We start from the raw sequence: 13842 nt of genomic DNA, 5'->3' as shown, positions 1-13842 counted from the left end.
TTTCACGGGTTTCTTTTACAGCTCACTTCATCACCCACCATATCTTGGCCCACCACAATGCCTTTCGCTTCGTACAGGGCATCATTCAAAAGTAACTCGTCCACACAGCTGTACCAAAAACTTTTCTGCGTCTTTTTTTTTGCCGATCATTAACTGAATGTAATGGCCTGCCCCATCACATTGCCAAAACCACCTGCTCTTCAACATTTGTTGGGAAGCTAAAAATTAATACGTTTTATTGAATATATGTGGCCACCATTCAGTAATATTCGTAATTGTAAACCCCGCCCCTTATGTAACATGTCCAATGAGAGGTCTTTAAGGGAACAAAAGGACAAGGTAGAAACATGGCAGTGTTATAATTAAATAACGAGTGAGTATAATGGACAGCCTAGTAAACAAATGTGTTAAAAGACGCGCATTTCTGGGACCTGTAATGAAAAAACACAAAGGGGTACTGACACGAATATTTTCAGTTGTCGTTTTTGTGCGTCAAGTGAAAGGCCAAGCCCTCAAGAGCCTAGAAAAGGTAGTGCTAAGAGCGAGTGCGCCCTGAAAAAGTAACTACAGTATGTTTTTAAAAGCTAGTTTCGGTTCCTACTGTACCCTGACGTCACAACACGGTATGAGCTTCTCGTCAAGTGCTTGCACAATATATAGTGACGTTTCCCCGCACGCTCCACATCGCGGCCATTTTGGAAGTTTTTATGACGCACAAGCAACCATCTTGGAAGTTGTGGTACCTAACGTCATCACAACTAGCCAGACTGCTGTGTAAAGTCACCAGAATTTGTACTGTAGCCTGACGTCAAGCTAGTGTCGATGTCAGTAGGTGCGCCATGGAAAACGTGACATTAATATCAAATTAAAATATCTTATCAGCATTTGCTGAGCTTCACACTTGCTAAGAGCCGTCTCTGCGTACAGGAGGTTTGTACGGCGGAGTAAACTCACCTTTGAAAAAAGGTGGCAGTACCCCTTTAAGGCGATTGTTGGTGGTCTAGTTGCCACACATCTTTAAAAACAAAAACTGTGCACTGAAACAGCTTACTGCTTGACAACACATGTAGGCAATATAGGACACTTTTATTACTACTCTCTCTGCGGTGCCCTGTCAAGAAAAGGTTTATCTAAACAAGTTCACGTAAGGTGTACATGCCTGAGGAATACTGTCTTCTAAATATGACAATATTCGGGTGCTATGTTGAAGGACCCCTGACAGCCATATTTCCGTTTGTGGCTTTTATGCTTTAATGAGGGAATCTTTGTCTGATAACCAAGAAATTGAATTGTGAATGCTCCGACAAAATGTATCATTATAATGGCCCTGCAACATTAGCATGCCAGCACCAGCAAAGCTCATCAAATGGAACAGCAAACATCTCCAAACAGTTCTTCGCTGTTTGGTGCTGACAGTAGAATGGCAAAATACCTGTAGTGTTCCCCTTGGAGGAAGCTTTTCCTTGCTTCATCTCCTCTTCAAATGGCTAGAAGGTCTTGAAGTTGCTGACGCCGCTTCTCTTGGAGCTTTTGCTGTATGTCGACTGCTGGCACAACATTGCTGCCGACTGGAGCACGCTTCCAGAAAGGCTGCGCAGGCGGAACAAATGACGACGGCTTCTTGCGCTTCCTCTTGAGTGCTGCTGGATTCAACCGGCAGTTGAACACTCCTGTTGGAGCTGCCGGAGCAGGCGCTCGTGGCGGAGGCACGAGCCTCCGCACATGACACCATCGGTAGTAAAGAAGCATGAAGCCTAGCCCAAGGAAGAACCCTCCCCACACGACAAACAGCACCAGGTCCTGGCCCCAGTGCGGGCCCGGCTTCAACGCGAGCCAAACGGCTGTCAGAAGACTGTTCTCTAGAAACATGGCCGTGTAAAAAGCAGCGCAGCGCGCCCTACCCTGTCGTCCAGGATTGGGTCTCAGATTGACGTAACAGATGGTGTGCACGTAAGCTAGCAGGGCCCAGTAAGCGAGCCGGCGGCCAGGTGCATCTCCGCGGAATAGCCGTGGGGGTGGAGACGCCAGCCAAACCAGCATGGCAAGCCAGTGTAAAAGCAGCACCACCAACACCCAGCGGCCATAAAGCGAAGCGTAAAGGATTAGGGCGCAAGCTCTGGCAGACACTGTTCCCAGCCGCCAAGCCAACTGGCAAACCACGCCTAGCCACGTGAGGACGAGCCGGTGAAGCTGCTGGCGACGGATGTTCTTGCTAAAGGAGGCCAGGGCCCAACAGACACTGAATAGAGAGAGCAGCGCGGAGACTCGGTCAAGAGGGGCTACCATGCTTGGTACTGGCTGTGCCCAGGCTAGATGCAGCTGCAGCAGCAGCATCGGTGCGGCTTCACCAAAGCCATGAACGAGACGTAGCAGACACAGGTCTGCCACCTCCTGTTTGACACGACTTAGATGTACCGGCAGGAGCAGCTTGAAGTAGCGCCACAGCACGCCCGCTTGAAAGGCGTGAAGCAATAACACACCGCCTCGGCGTGCCTTGGTCTTCGCGCCGCGCTGGAGGTACCAGTGGAGGGAGAGTCCCTGGCTGACCAAGAGTGACCCCAGGATGCTCGTGAGGGCAATGGAGAACCAGAGCAACTGCTGGCGCACGACCAACAGCGTGTACGCCACCATGACGTCGAAGACGATGTCACAGAAGTACGACGCCATTGAGATGATGTTGAAGAGGACATCGCACAATGGCAGCAGTTCCTGGCCGGAAGGCTTGTTGGAGGCTTCTTGCTCCACTGCGGTGGGTGTGTCCTCCGCAGCGCCCTCCTGGGCAGTTGAGGTGATGGGGGAGCCAGGGCTCCGTGGGAAGCGCCAGATCTCGGCCTGGCATGCTGATCAGCACATGACTACCTGTGGCCCGCAGTGGTTTGCATCCTGGGTATTGAAGTCTGCAAGTGTAGAAAAGAAGCCATAGTGATGTGCTGCAAGTATACCGGTTAGAGGCTCACTACAAATTAACAGTGATCTAACAAGCTTGGATACGTCAAAATGCAGTCTGAATGCAGTGCACTTAGGTGGCAGAACTCTGTACTCGTCTTATATACACTCTCAACGTCATGAAGTAAATCACACAGCTACTGACACTGTTATGGCCTCACTTCGCTGGTGGCATGATGCATGCATTACAAACAGGTACCTCCACCTTTTAAAGTTACATGCATACAATTCTACCTGAGGTATGTAGACTGGATAAAACGTCATTTACACACACATGCACACACACTCACACACACAAACATACTCACAACATCACCTCAAAAAATTCGGCAGATCCCGCGTACCGTGGGAGTCGATGTTATGCGAAGCATACGGCGGGTAGGATACTGTGGCGTAACTTTTTTTACTGAGCGACACGTTACAAAATGACGCTAAGATTTGTATAAATTTTATACGCACACATATGAAGAGCCGCATATGTGTTATATAACCAGTTGTTTACGGTTGGGTAATGCTGCCAATGGCAACGTGGGTATTACCAACACCGGAAGCGGTAAGCTGATATGTAGTGCTTATACGTGTCCCGAGAACGCACGCACGTTTCACGAACCTGTGTGCATGTGTGCAAGACGTTCTTGACAGTTCTCGAACAAGGGCATCATCACCGTGATTAGTGAGCACCAGCAGCTGGTCATGACTTGTTATAGGATCCGGTCGTGATCGTGGTGACGAGGGGTCCATGTGTAGTGAAGTATGTCGTGTAGTAGAGCTGTTGGAATTCGTGGATGCCTCGGTCATTTCGTCGACAAATTGTCTGTCGACAGAGCCAGCGACATGTCGGAACATGAAGCCACCCTTCACGTTGGTGAGCATAGGCGTGCGCAGGGTTCCTCTACAGGGGGGGGGGGGGGGAAGGTTCGTTGCAGCGCCCCCCCCCTCCCAATTATGTCAATGTATGGCGCTGACATTGCGCCCCTTCCGTGTCGCAGCGCCCCCCTCCCTATTATCTCAATGTGGAGGGCTGACTTTGCGCCCCCCTCTTAGGTGAAAAGGGGGGGGGGAGCCGCCCCCCCCCCCCTGCCCCCCTGTGCGCACGCCTATGTTGGTGAGGTATAGGCCGTCGAGGCTGGCAGGCCTGGATAGTGCTACGTAGACCAACATCAGTGGATGGTGTTTGTCGTATTCGTAGACTACCTGGGCGTATGTTGCCTACGTAGCCTGGTCTACAAAGCGGCTGTCAATCAATTTGGCATCATCCTCGGTCAGCATGAGGCCATCGCCCAGCCTCGTAAGAAATGAAGAGGAGACTGCGTCGTTCTGGTGGACGAAGTGCACATTACGGTGCGGTGATGTGGATATCATATGTAACTTTCGTTAATGTATTGCTCCGGGGTCGAGCAATGCTTCAATATGGCTTGCTGAATCATAGGAATACAAACTTAATGTTTATTAGACTGCTATAAAAGCGGAGCCAACCCTGGAACTACAGACGTTAATCTGATATGACGCCTGTATCGTAGGAGTACACATCGTAAGGGTATCATGTAGTGTTTATTGCTTTTTTGTAAAATTAGATAGCCAGCACCACAACCACAATTGACGTTGCAGCGATATTACGCCTGCGTAGGCTGTTTTTCCAAACCAGTTTATAGACCTGGCGTGGCTCAGTGGTAGAATACCTCATTGCCACGCAGAATGCTTGGGTTCGATTCCTGCTGAGATCCTAATTTTCACTCTTTCCATTCGTTGAGTCAACGCTCCCGATGTTGGTTTTCCTTAACGCTCTAGCATTTAAGTTACCAATGTCTGTTCTCGCCGTTCCTGGATAGATATAAACTGTCAATCACCTGTGGCGCATACCCGTACACCGCGGCCCGTGGTAAACGGGTATGTGCCGCACGTGTCTAGTGGAAAGGGTTTGACGACGTACACGACAGGATTTTAACGTTATTCACGTCATGACCCGGCAATCATATTCGTCAAATCATCTTACCCTCCCATGCAAATTTTGGGCTACACCAAGTTAAGGAGGCGACCATGAGAGCACCCAGACGTAGGCGGCTAGATAGATAGATAGATAGATACGTAGATAGAAACGCTCAAAGTGCCAGAGGTTCGCTAAGAAATGCTTCGCATTTAATATCAGTGTGATTACTCGACAAGGTATTTTTGCATCGTATAAAACATTGTCGCAGCACAAACACAGCAGTGAAACAACCAGTGCTCTGGCAGTGAGGTTGGAGTGGTATCTATTGCGTATGACATGAACATTCACATTCTCTGTGTTCATTTCAGAGACAGCCTATGGGTAGCTTGCACGTGACATCATGGACGCAGCTTCCAAACTTACTGGCACTCCATGATGGTGCCTTTGATGACAAACAAGCCGCGGTTAACCTGCTTCAATGTTTTAACGACGCAGCAGGAACGCCTCTGCGCGTGAATAACGAAAGAATCTGCATGTGATGTTTTGATAACAGTAATGTGACATCGCAAATGTCGTGTCCCCCTCCATGCTGGTGCTCCAACACGATGATTTCAGTGACTTCAGTCAATGCAAGCCACCTATAGCACGTTTTAGGACGAATGTAGCAATTTAATAGGCTTAACATCCAGAACGCTGAACGTCATGACACTCAGTAATACTGCACTCACTGAGCAGCAAAGGGGAACACAACGTTGATTACCATACAGACTCGTGTAAAGGCCCCCCGTTTCTCTTTCCCAATTTTGACAAAGTGCAACTCTTACACAAGACCGGGCCATTTGGCATTGCTTCTTCATTAACAAATACGAAATGCACCGTGTAATCTGCAGTATTCCTCTACTATTGCACATAAACACAAAAGCAAGCGCTATTTCTTTAATCAGTACTTCATCCATTCATGTACACTGCACAGTCACTCACTGCCACTGTGGCTAATGCTCAGTTTACCAGCATATTCTGGGGCGCAGTTGTCTTTCCTGCAAACCACTGCATTAGAGACCACCGTTACTTTAAACTATTAACAATTACTTGGTATTCACTGTTACCATGAGTTAATTGGAATTCCTGTTTCTCCATTTGTGTTCTAGATTTGATGTTTGTATTATTTGCAGTGGGATTTCGGGCTGCCAAGTTGGATATGCAGCCCATACACAACACTACACGGTACATATTATAGCATGCCCTGTGTGAGTTAACATCAGCCCAAAGTTGTGCATCGAGATTAAAATGTATTTGACTGAGCAAGTTGTATGAGTGGCCATATGCTCAGTGGCAAACCGCAAGTGTGTACAAGATGCTAAAGCTGCAGTTTTACATAGGATACAGGAGCCTCGTTGCAGACATGTATGAAAGTATGACATTGAACACTGTGCTACATACATGGCATGCTTGTGCATTGAGCCTGTACATTGAGAGGCATTTCTGTCACTAACACATACTAGACACAACTACATTTGCATCCTAAAGTTTGCCGTCACATACACATACCAAAGACACTCCTGAGCCCATGCTGTTCTAAACGCTGAATTCTATGTCCTAGAACTTTCCAGGGGCATAGCCAGGGGTTGAAGCCCCCCAGAAATTTTTCGATTTTGCATGTGTACATATATACGCCCACATACAAACGCACGCACGAACATATAAAATATAATGAACAACCCCCTGGAAAAAAATTTTGCATATATGCTACTGGTTCTTCGTGTACAGCATCCACAGTAAATCTTACGAAGACAGCGTCACCTTCCAGCACGTACGCCCATTCATATGGGCGAAACGCCGCATGTATGCGGGGTATTGCGCGTAGTATTTTTCCCACGAACAGCACTTGTCCATCCACAACCTACGCAATCATGAGCTGAACGCTTTTGACATTACGCGGCTGTCAACGCTATAGCGGGAGATGACATGCGATCACACAGACACTGCACCGAATGCCGACATTCAGTCAAAAGGACACACGCGTTCACGAAGCTTCGGACGTTTCAAATTGGCGTCGCAGTGATTTTGACGGACAAATGCTTTAATTACGCGCCCAAAGAGCCGCACGAGCGCGCGGCGTGCCAGCTATCCGTGCGTGGCGCTGTCCCTACATTGTTAAGCGCTTTAAACGGAGTGCATTGAGCGATTTGTTTACATTCCGATCGTACTTGCCGGGCCTCCGACAAGTCCGCGCAAGTATCCGCAGAGCGTCGCGTTTGAAATGGCTGCGAGGAAAACCCGACTTACCGCTGCTAGGGTCATGTAAGCCGGGTTTCGTGCCTATGGCTTGATATCGTCAGCAGAAAATAGATATTATTGCGAACCCTCGTCGTCTCTTGGCATTGGCATGCCGAGGGGGGTCAGCAGAGAAAGCACACACATCAGACGCTCTTGTTCTCTCTCTCTCTCTCGTCACGCAAACAGGTTGTTGAGCAGGCAAGGAGGTGAGGTGAGAGGGAGCCGACGCGCAGCGCAGGCTCGCAGCCGATGCGCTCTGAGAATTTCATACCACCTGCGTCACGGTGTTAGTACGGTCCCTAGAGTGTTAGAATGACCTGCGTCATATAAGGCCTATCTAATCGTGACAAAAATTGAGAAAAGGCGGACATTAGAAGTGTAAGCTGTGGACAAAAGTGTACGCCATGAATAGTAGCCTTTGAAATCGAGTACGCTCACCCTCGATCTACGCAAATCTTGAACAACGTTACTAGAACAAACTCAGTTTCAAAGCTCCGTATCTCCGCCAGCGGAGGAGGGTGGTCCGAACGGCGGTCGCGAGAACTAGCGGCGCTGCAGTTCCGTCTTGCGCCACTATCGGCGCGTCGTCTGCTGCCACGGCATAACGCTGCGGTCCGCCGCGCAGTTGCTCGCGGCAACTGCGCGGGAACTTTCTTATTGTACTAGTTAGGTGGATACTTAGGTGGATATGCATAAGGTCGTCTGTATGCATTGGATCGCGTGCGTTGTTCATTGATTGGCTAAGACTCGATGTTCGGTCTTTATTGCCACGCCCACTTGTTTTAGTTTGATGTATTCGGGTTTGACCAGCAAGGACGGTTATCAACGCTGTCCGCGAAGCAGTGTTTCAGAAGCTTCGCGATTGTAGTAGATGGTTTGGTAAGATGCGCGCCGCACGCGAATGTTCCAGCTTTGTCGAGAGATAACGCCGCCACCAGCGATATCGCTGGAAAGTTCGACTGCGCCTGTATAAAAGCCGACGGGCTTGACTGCTTGTCAGTTGATCGACGCTCTGTTCGCCGCTATCAGTCTATTGCTGTAGTTTGACTTGTTTCCCGGCCACAAGTTCGGCCAAATAGAGTTTTATCTCGGACCTGCTGACTGCTGCCTTCGTCGACATCACGACCCTGTGACAATATTTGAGCTGTCTACAGTGCGCTTAACTTCCAAGCATGGGAGTTTTTAAGCGAATGAGGGTTTTCAGCGTAATTTTTATAACTACCACCACAATTTTAGCCGCTGCCGTCTTATCTAGACCAAGAACAACCCAACACGTTTGTAAAAGCCTTTATAGTATACAAAGAAGCGTACTTACTCGAGATACAAAAACGTTCTAGAAAACAGTACTCGTGTTGTCTACAATTTATTGAAGAAAACTTCTCGAAAAACATCAATGCTTTGCAATGTTTACAAGACACGTTTTCGTGACGGTTAAAGGGATACTGACCCAAAATCGGCAAATTTTAACGAGAACTCGGTAAATGAAATCTCAGTGTGCGATTATATCGAATAGATGTCGTCTCTGAGCAATTTTTTCGGCGGATAGTTGTATTTTCGGTGTCTCATCTTTATACGTCGCATCCTTCTACGGTGCCTTAAACATATCGAAGAGATCGGCCGTGATGTGAGCACCGAGCAGTTATTCGCGCGTACTCTGTCCCTAGAAGAGTCGTCAGTATTAAACTTCAGTTTTTCAACTTCACCGAGCAGATGTTTCATTCCCGCACCACTTCTTACACTGTACGACAGCCTTTTGCGTTTCGTGCTGTAGCCGTTCACAAAGCAGTTAAACTGCTCATCAACTACAATTATCTTTTGCACAAGTAAGTCTCCGTTCCCGAAGCAAACTGTGGGATTGGGCTAGTTGGTATTCCATTATTAAACTGCTCAGCGCAAAAAATTTGACACGGTACACATGGAAAAGACGAGGACCAGCGCTGGTCCTCGTCTTTTCTATGTGTACCGTGTCAAATTTTTGCGCTGCGCAGCCCGTTCCCGAGCAGGCGTGTAAATACTCCACACATCTTGTTCAATAGCTCGTCGTTAAATCTCTCGAAAATCTACTGCTTTGAACGCATAGCGACAGCTGACAACTGATCGAATGTGAGTGTGATGCAACTCTCAGTCTCGGTAGCGTAATAGGTAATCGCCTCCCTTTCGTTTTGCTGTTCTATTTCTGGCGGCTCCTCCAAACTGGGCACCGGGCTTTCACGGGACGCCGTGCGTTTTGGGGGGGATTTGCGCCTAAACCCCGAACATTTTGGCTTTGAAATTTGGGGTGAAAGTACTGGGAACAAGCGCGGCACGGCACCGGACGCGAGTTCCCACTTTCCACGTAGGATCAAAACTTCTTGTCCCGCAACGACACGACGATAGTGCTTTACAATATCGTCACTCTCAAAATGAACGTCACAGACCTTGCCTTTCGCAGTAAGCTTTCTATCTTTGCCATGCAAAGCTTGAATGTCGTGGGGTCTTTGGAGGTCCTAAGAAGTGTCGTGAAGCGGAGCCGTCGTTGCGGTAGCCGTTCTTGCAGCCCGGCGCAAAACAAGTCGGCATACCGCACCGTGAATCTCTTCGTCCTCGTTGCGCTCCGTACATCATGCACGTATCTTCGTACAAGACGCTAAGCCTGGTCAAGAACAGTCGCAAAAATGACGAGCTAACAAAGCGCAGACGACGCAGTAACCCACGTGCGCTCGTACATCGGCGGCGCAGAACACAACAAGCGCCAGCCGCGGCCTAGCCGCGGGAGCTAGACTAGAGTTACTGTATATGCTACACTGTATATGCTACCTAAAGGTAGCATATACAGTAACTCTAAGCTAGACGTGACTGCAGCGCCACTAGTTCTCGCGACCGCCACTCGGACCGCCTCTCCGGCGGTACAGTGGCTAGAATGGCGGAGCTTTTAAACTGAGTTTGTTCTAGTAACGTTGATCTTGAAGGCCATGCACAAATTTAACGTTGCTCTACGCCGACGAGGGCGCTTCCATAGCAAAACGGCGCGTTGTCTGCTACGGGTGCTACGGTACTTTCGTTTCGAGGCCTAGCTCTTCGCTGCTTCAACGTGCCTGTTGTTCAGTGTAATCGGGGAGGAAACGCGTGCACTTCTTCGACGCGCTTGTTACCGGTTGAGCGGTGATCGTGTTCTTGCGTTCATTTCTGAATCTATAGGAAATATTTCGCATTTCACTGAACGAAGCGGGAAGTAGAAATAGACGGTCGATCATTGCGAATGAAACACGGGGAACGGTGAGGGGGTCTCGAGCGCAGCAGCCAGCATACGTGTACGGTTACACCTTAAACACGCAGTAATATTTTACCGAATAAGCTTGATTATGTACTTTCGAGCACAAACGACGGCTACCTCAGAATCGCACACATATGGCAGCAGTGACGGCACATCGGCGCAACGCTAAAAAACTGTTCCCTGTACTGCAGGTTGGTGTACAAATTATGCACAGTTCGTAATTGAATAGTTTATGCTGTCGCTGCTGCCTTTCTGTGTTGCTGTGTACCTGCTGTGCACTTGTTATACATTGTTTAAACTGCTACCATAAGCGTGCGCAGGGTTCCCCTTCAGGGGGGGGGGGGGGGCGAAGGTTCGTCGCAGCGCCCCTCCCTATTATGTCAATGTATGCGACTGCCTTTGCGCCCATCTTCTCGCCCCCCTACAATGTATAGGGCTGACTTTGCGCCCCGCCCCCCTTCTCGCCCCCTTGCCCCCCCCCCCCTGCGCACGCCTATGACTGCTACTGTTATTCATTTCGAAACACATGACGAAGCCGACGAGTGAAAGAGAAAGCCAATCCGAAAGAGCTTCGTGCTGAAATGAAGTCTTTAACAGACAGTGTCAAATTTATGAGCGATGAGTTTGAGGACATGAAAAAGTGCCTTAGGGAGGCCACAGAGGAAAGCGAAGCCTTGAAGCGGGCTAATGAAGAGCTACGTGCTAAGTGCAAAGAGAATGACAACATCATGCATTCAGCAACTTCAGAAGAGAGTTGTTCAATCTGAGCAATACTCGCGCAGGTCAAACGTACAAATGAAAGGGCTTATACAACAGGAAATCAAATGCCTCCGTAGAAGAGCAGGTAACGATAGCTCCAACTATGAAGGACCCTTCGCGTCCTGAGATATTCACCGACTCTAGGGCTGCCCTCCGGGCCTTGCTTCGGGTGTGGTCTAAGAGAGGCTGCCGCTATTCTCATTTCGAGGGGTGTAGGAGGCTGTCACACAATTACCTGGTTCCCGGCCCACATGGGCTCAGGGGTTCATCCAACAGTTCCCAACGTCAACAAACTTGCCCATAACCATGCGCGAGAAATCACGTGCCGCGGCGGTCCGGGCGGGTCCGGAGGCGGCTTCACGGAGAGCTTCAGGGATCCACTTGGCACCTTCAACGAAGTTACTTCGCACTATCAACTTTCAAGGCGGCGATACCGTGCACCTCCCCCAAACTTACTAGGCCGCAGTCGTCGGTTCTCCGGGTGCTGCAGGCAGGTTCCTTCCCGTCTCGCAGCACGTTTAGCCACTTTGCTGAAGGCATAAATCGAGGATGCCCTAGCTGTGGGGCGGATAATTGCACACTCGCTCATATGCTCTGGCAGTACCCGGCGTTACTTAGCGCAAAGTTCAGCACAGAAGAGGACTGGGAGAGGGCTCTTAAAAGCCGCGAGCTCTCAGTCCAGCTGTCGGCAGTCTAGGAGGCTTGCGAACGGGCGGAGGGCCACGGTCTTCCAGTACCAGCGTGGGCGCGGCCAGCAACTGCTGTGGACCCCCCTTCGGGGGTTGTCTGATCGGGGTTCTCCAGGACCAAATAAAGTTCATTTCATCATCATCATGTGTTGCAGGACTCGTTGGAAATTGATGTACTTGGTGAGCCCATAGCTCCTTCTGATGTCACCGTGTGCCCACCCGAGAAGCTGGAAAGTCTAACATAATTTTAAGAGCGTACAGTTTAAGAGTTTTAGTTTAAGAGTTCAGTTTAAGTTTAAGAGCGTCAGTTTAAGAGCGTACAGAAGAGGGACACTGTCCTCGAGAAAGCGCGGAAGGCCAGGGTGCGAAATAACCAGGTTGGAATTCCTGATGATGCCAGAGTATTTGTTGATAAGCATCTCTGTCCGGCGTTGAAGCGTCTTCTTTCGCTTACTTTAGCAAGGAGGCGCGAATATCAATGGCGCTTTGCTTTGTCTGGACGCGAAATGGAAAGGTAGTACTTGCGCGCAAAACTGAGGCTAGCAGTGTAATCCATCTTGCTTCGGAGGCTGGCCTTCAAAAGATCGCGTAGAATACGGTATGCGAAATCTTAGTTTTCATATTCCTTTTGACTGCGCAATGTATCGAGAATTTAGCCTACCATCTGAAATTTCCCTGCCTTCACACGTGAGAAATATTTCTGCCCTTCATGTGAACTCACGTTCACTCGCTCATAAGCAAGATATTCTAGCTATGTTTCTTGCTGAGTTTACTTTTTCATTTGATGTTATTATGTTCTCTGAAACATGGTATCAAGAACACAGTGAAATGCTTATCATAGACGGGTATAGCCACTTTTTTGTTAATCGTGCAGGAAAACGTGGGGGTGGTGTTGCACTGCATGTTAAGCGCGGCATACAGTGCGATGTGCTTGAGCAATTCACCTGCACCACGCCCCATATATGAAGTGCTCAGCGTTAAATCGGACAACATTCGGTTTGTCGTGATTTACCGACCACTTACTGGTAACATGTCTAATTTCTTAGAATTCACTGAAAAACTTTTAGAGCATGCTTCTTTTCACAATTACAAAGTGCTTCTTGGTGACGACTTCAGCATTAACATGCTCGATGATGGCACTTCGACCCGTGCAACTGCTAACCTTATGGATTCACTAGGTTTCTGCAGCGTTATCACAACGCCTACTCGTGTGACGGCATCTTGTCAATCAGCTATCGATAATTTCATAGTTAACGCTGGTACACAGATTTATACAGCCGGGACCATCAGCTATGATATCAGCGACCACTGCCCAATATACGTAGTGTGCCAATTTTATGTTACTGAAAAATGCTTGCCTGATACCACGTTCAGTTATAGAAGTCTATCTAGGGAAAATATGCAACATTTTCGCGCACTTGCACTGCGCACAGACTGGTTCTCTTTATATAACAAAAAAGATGCTAGTGAGGCGTACGGCGAATTCCTGTCAATTTTCACTCGTCTTTACGATTTATCTTTTCCACTAAAAACAGGCAAAGTAAAGAAACGTATTAGAAAGCCTTGGGTGCAGCCTCAACACGTTAACATGATAAGTAAGAAAAATAGGTTATTCAATAGATTTTTAGGCACCCGCGAGGAAAGCGATCTCGTTGCATTTAAGAAGTTACGAAATGTAATGAACAACGAACTGCGAAAGGCTAAAGTCCACTATTATGAAACCCTTTTTGCTTCGGTACAGAAGAAGAATCCAGAAAAAAACGTGGAAAATTATCAACGATGCCATGAGACAAAATAATGTGAAACAGCATTTTCATGAAGTCACCCTAAGCAATGAAAATGTGATGGGCGTCGCTTTAACTGAACGCTTCAATAATCACTTCGTGAACATGATGACGTCATCGGATAGCGCGGTCAGTGGCACAGCTGTTAACAGATGTATGCATAGCATTTTTTTCTCGAGCCGACTTATGACATTGAGATTTCTCGTA

At 48.4% G+C, this 13842-nt stretch overlaps 1 protein-coding gene across 1 annotated transcript; it reads right to left on the bottom strand.

Annotated features, from left to right (window-relative positions):
- Positions 1 to 1316: 1316 nt before the first annotated feature.
- Positions 1317 to 7313, bottom strand: LOC119406817 (XK-related protein 5-like). Its single transcript, XM_037673551.2, is given in 3 exon segments — positions 1317 to 1481; positions 1483 to 2897; positions 7160 to 7313. Coding segments are annotated over 2 exon segments (1350 nt in total). The 5' UTR covers positions 2668 to 2897; positions 7160 to 7313.
- Between the last annotated feature and the right edge of the window lie 6529 nt (positions 7314 to 13842).

Source organism: Rhipicephalus sanguineus, chromosome 10 (assembly GCF_013339695.2).
Source record: "Rhipicephalus sanguineus isolate Rsan-2018 chromosome 10, BIME_Rsan_1.4, whole genome shotgun sequence".
NCBI lineage: Eukaryota > Metazoa > Arthropoda > Arachnida > Ixodida > Ixodidae > Rhipicephalus > Rhipicephalus sanguineus.
The sequence above is the reverse complement of the archived record's forward strand: the minus strand, read 5'-3'. Positions and strand labels throughout refer to the sequence as shown.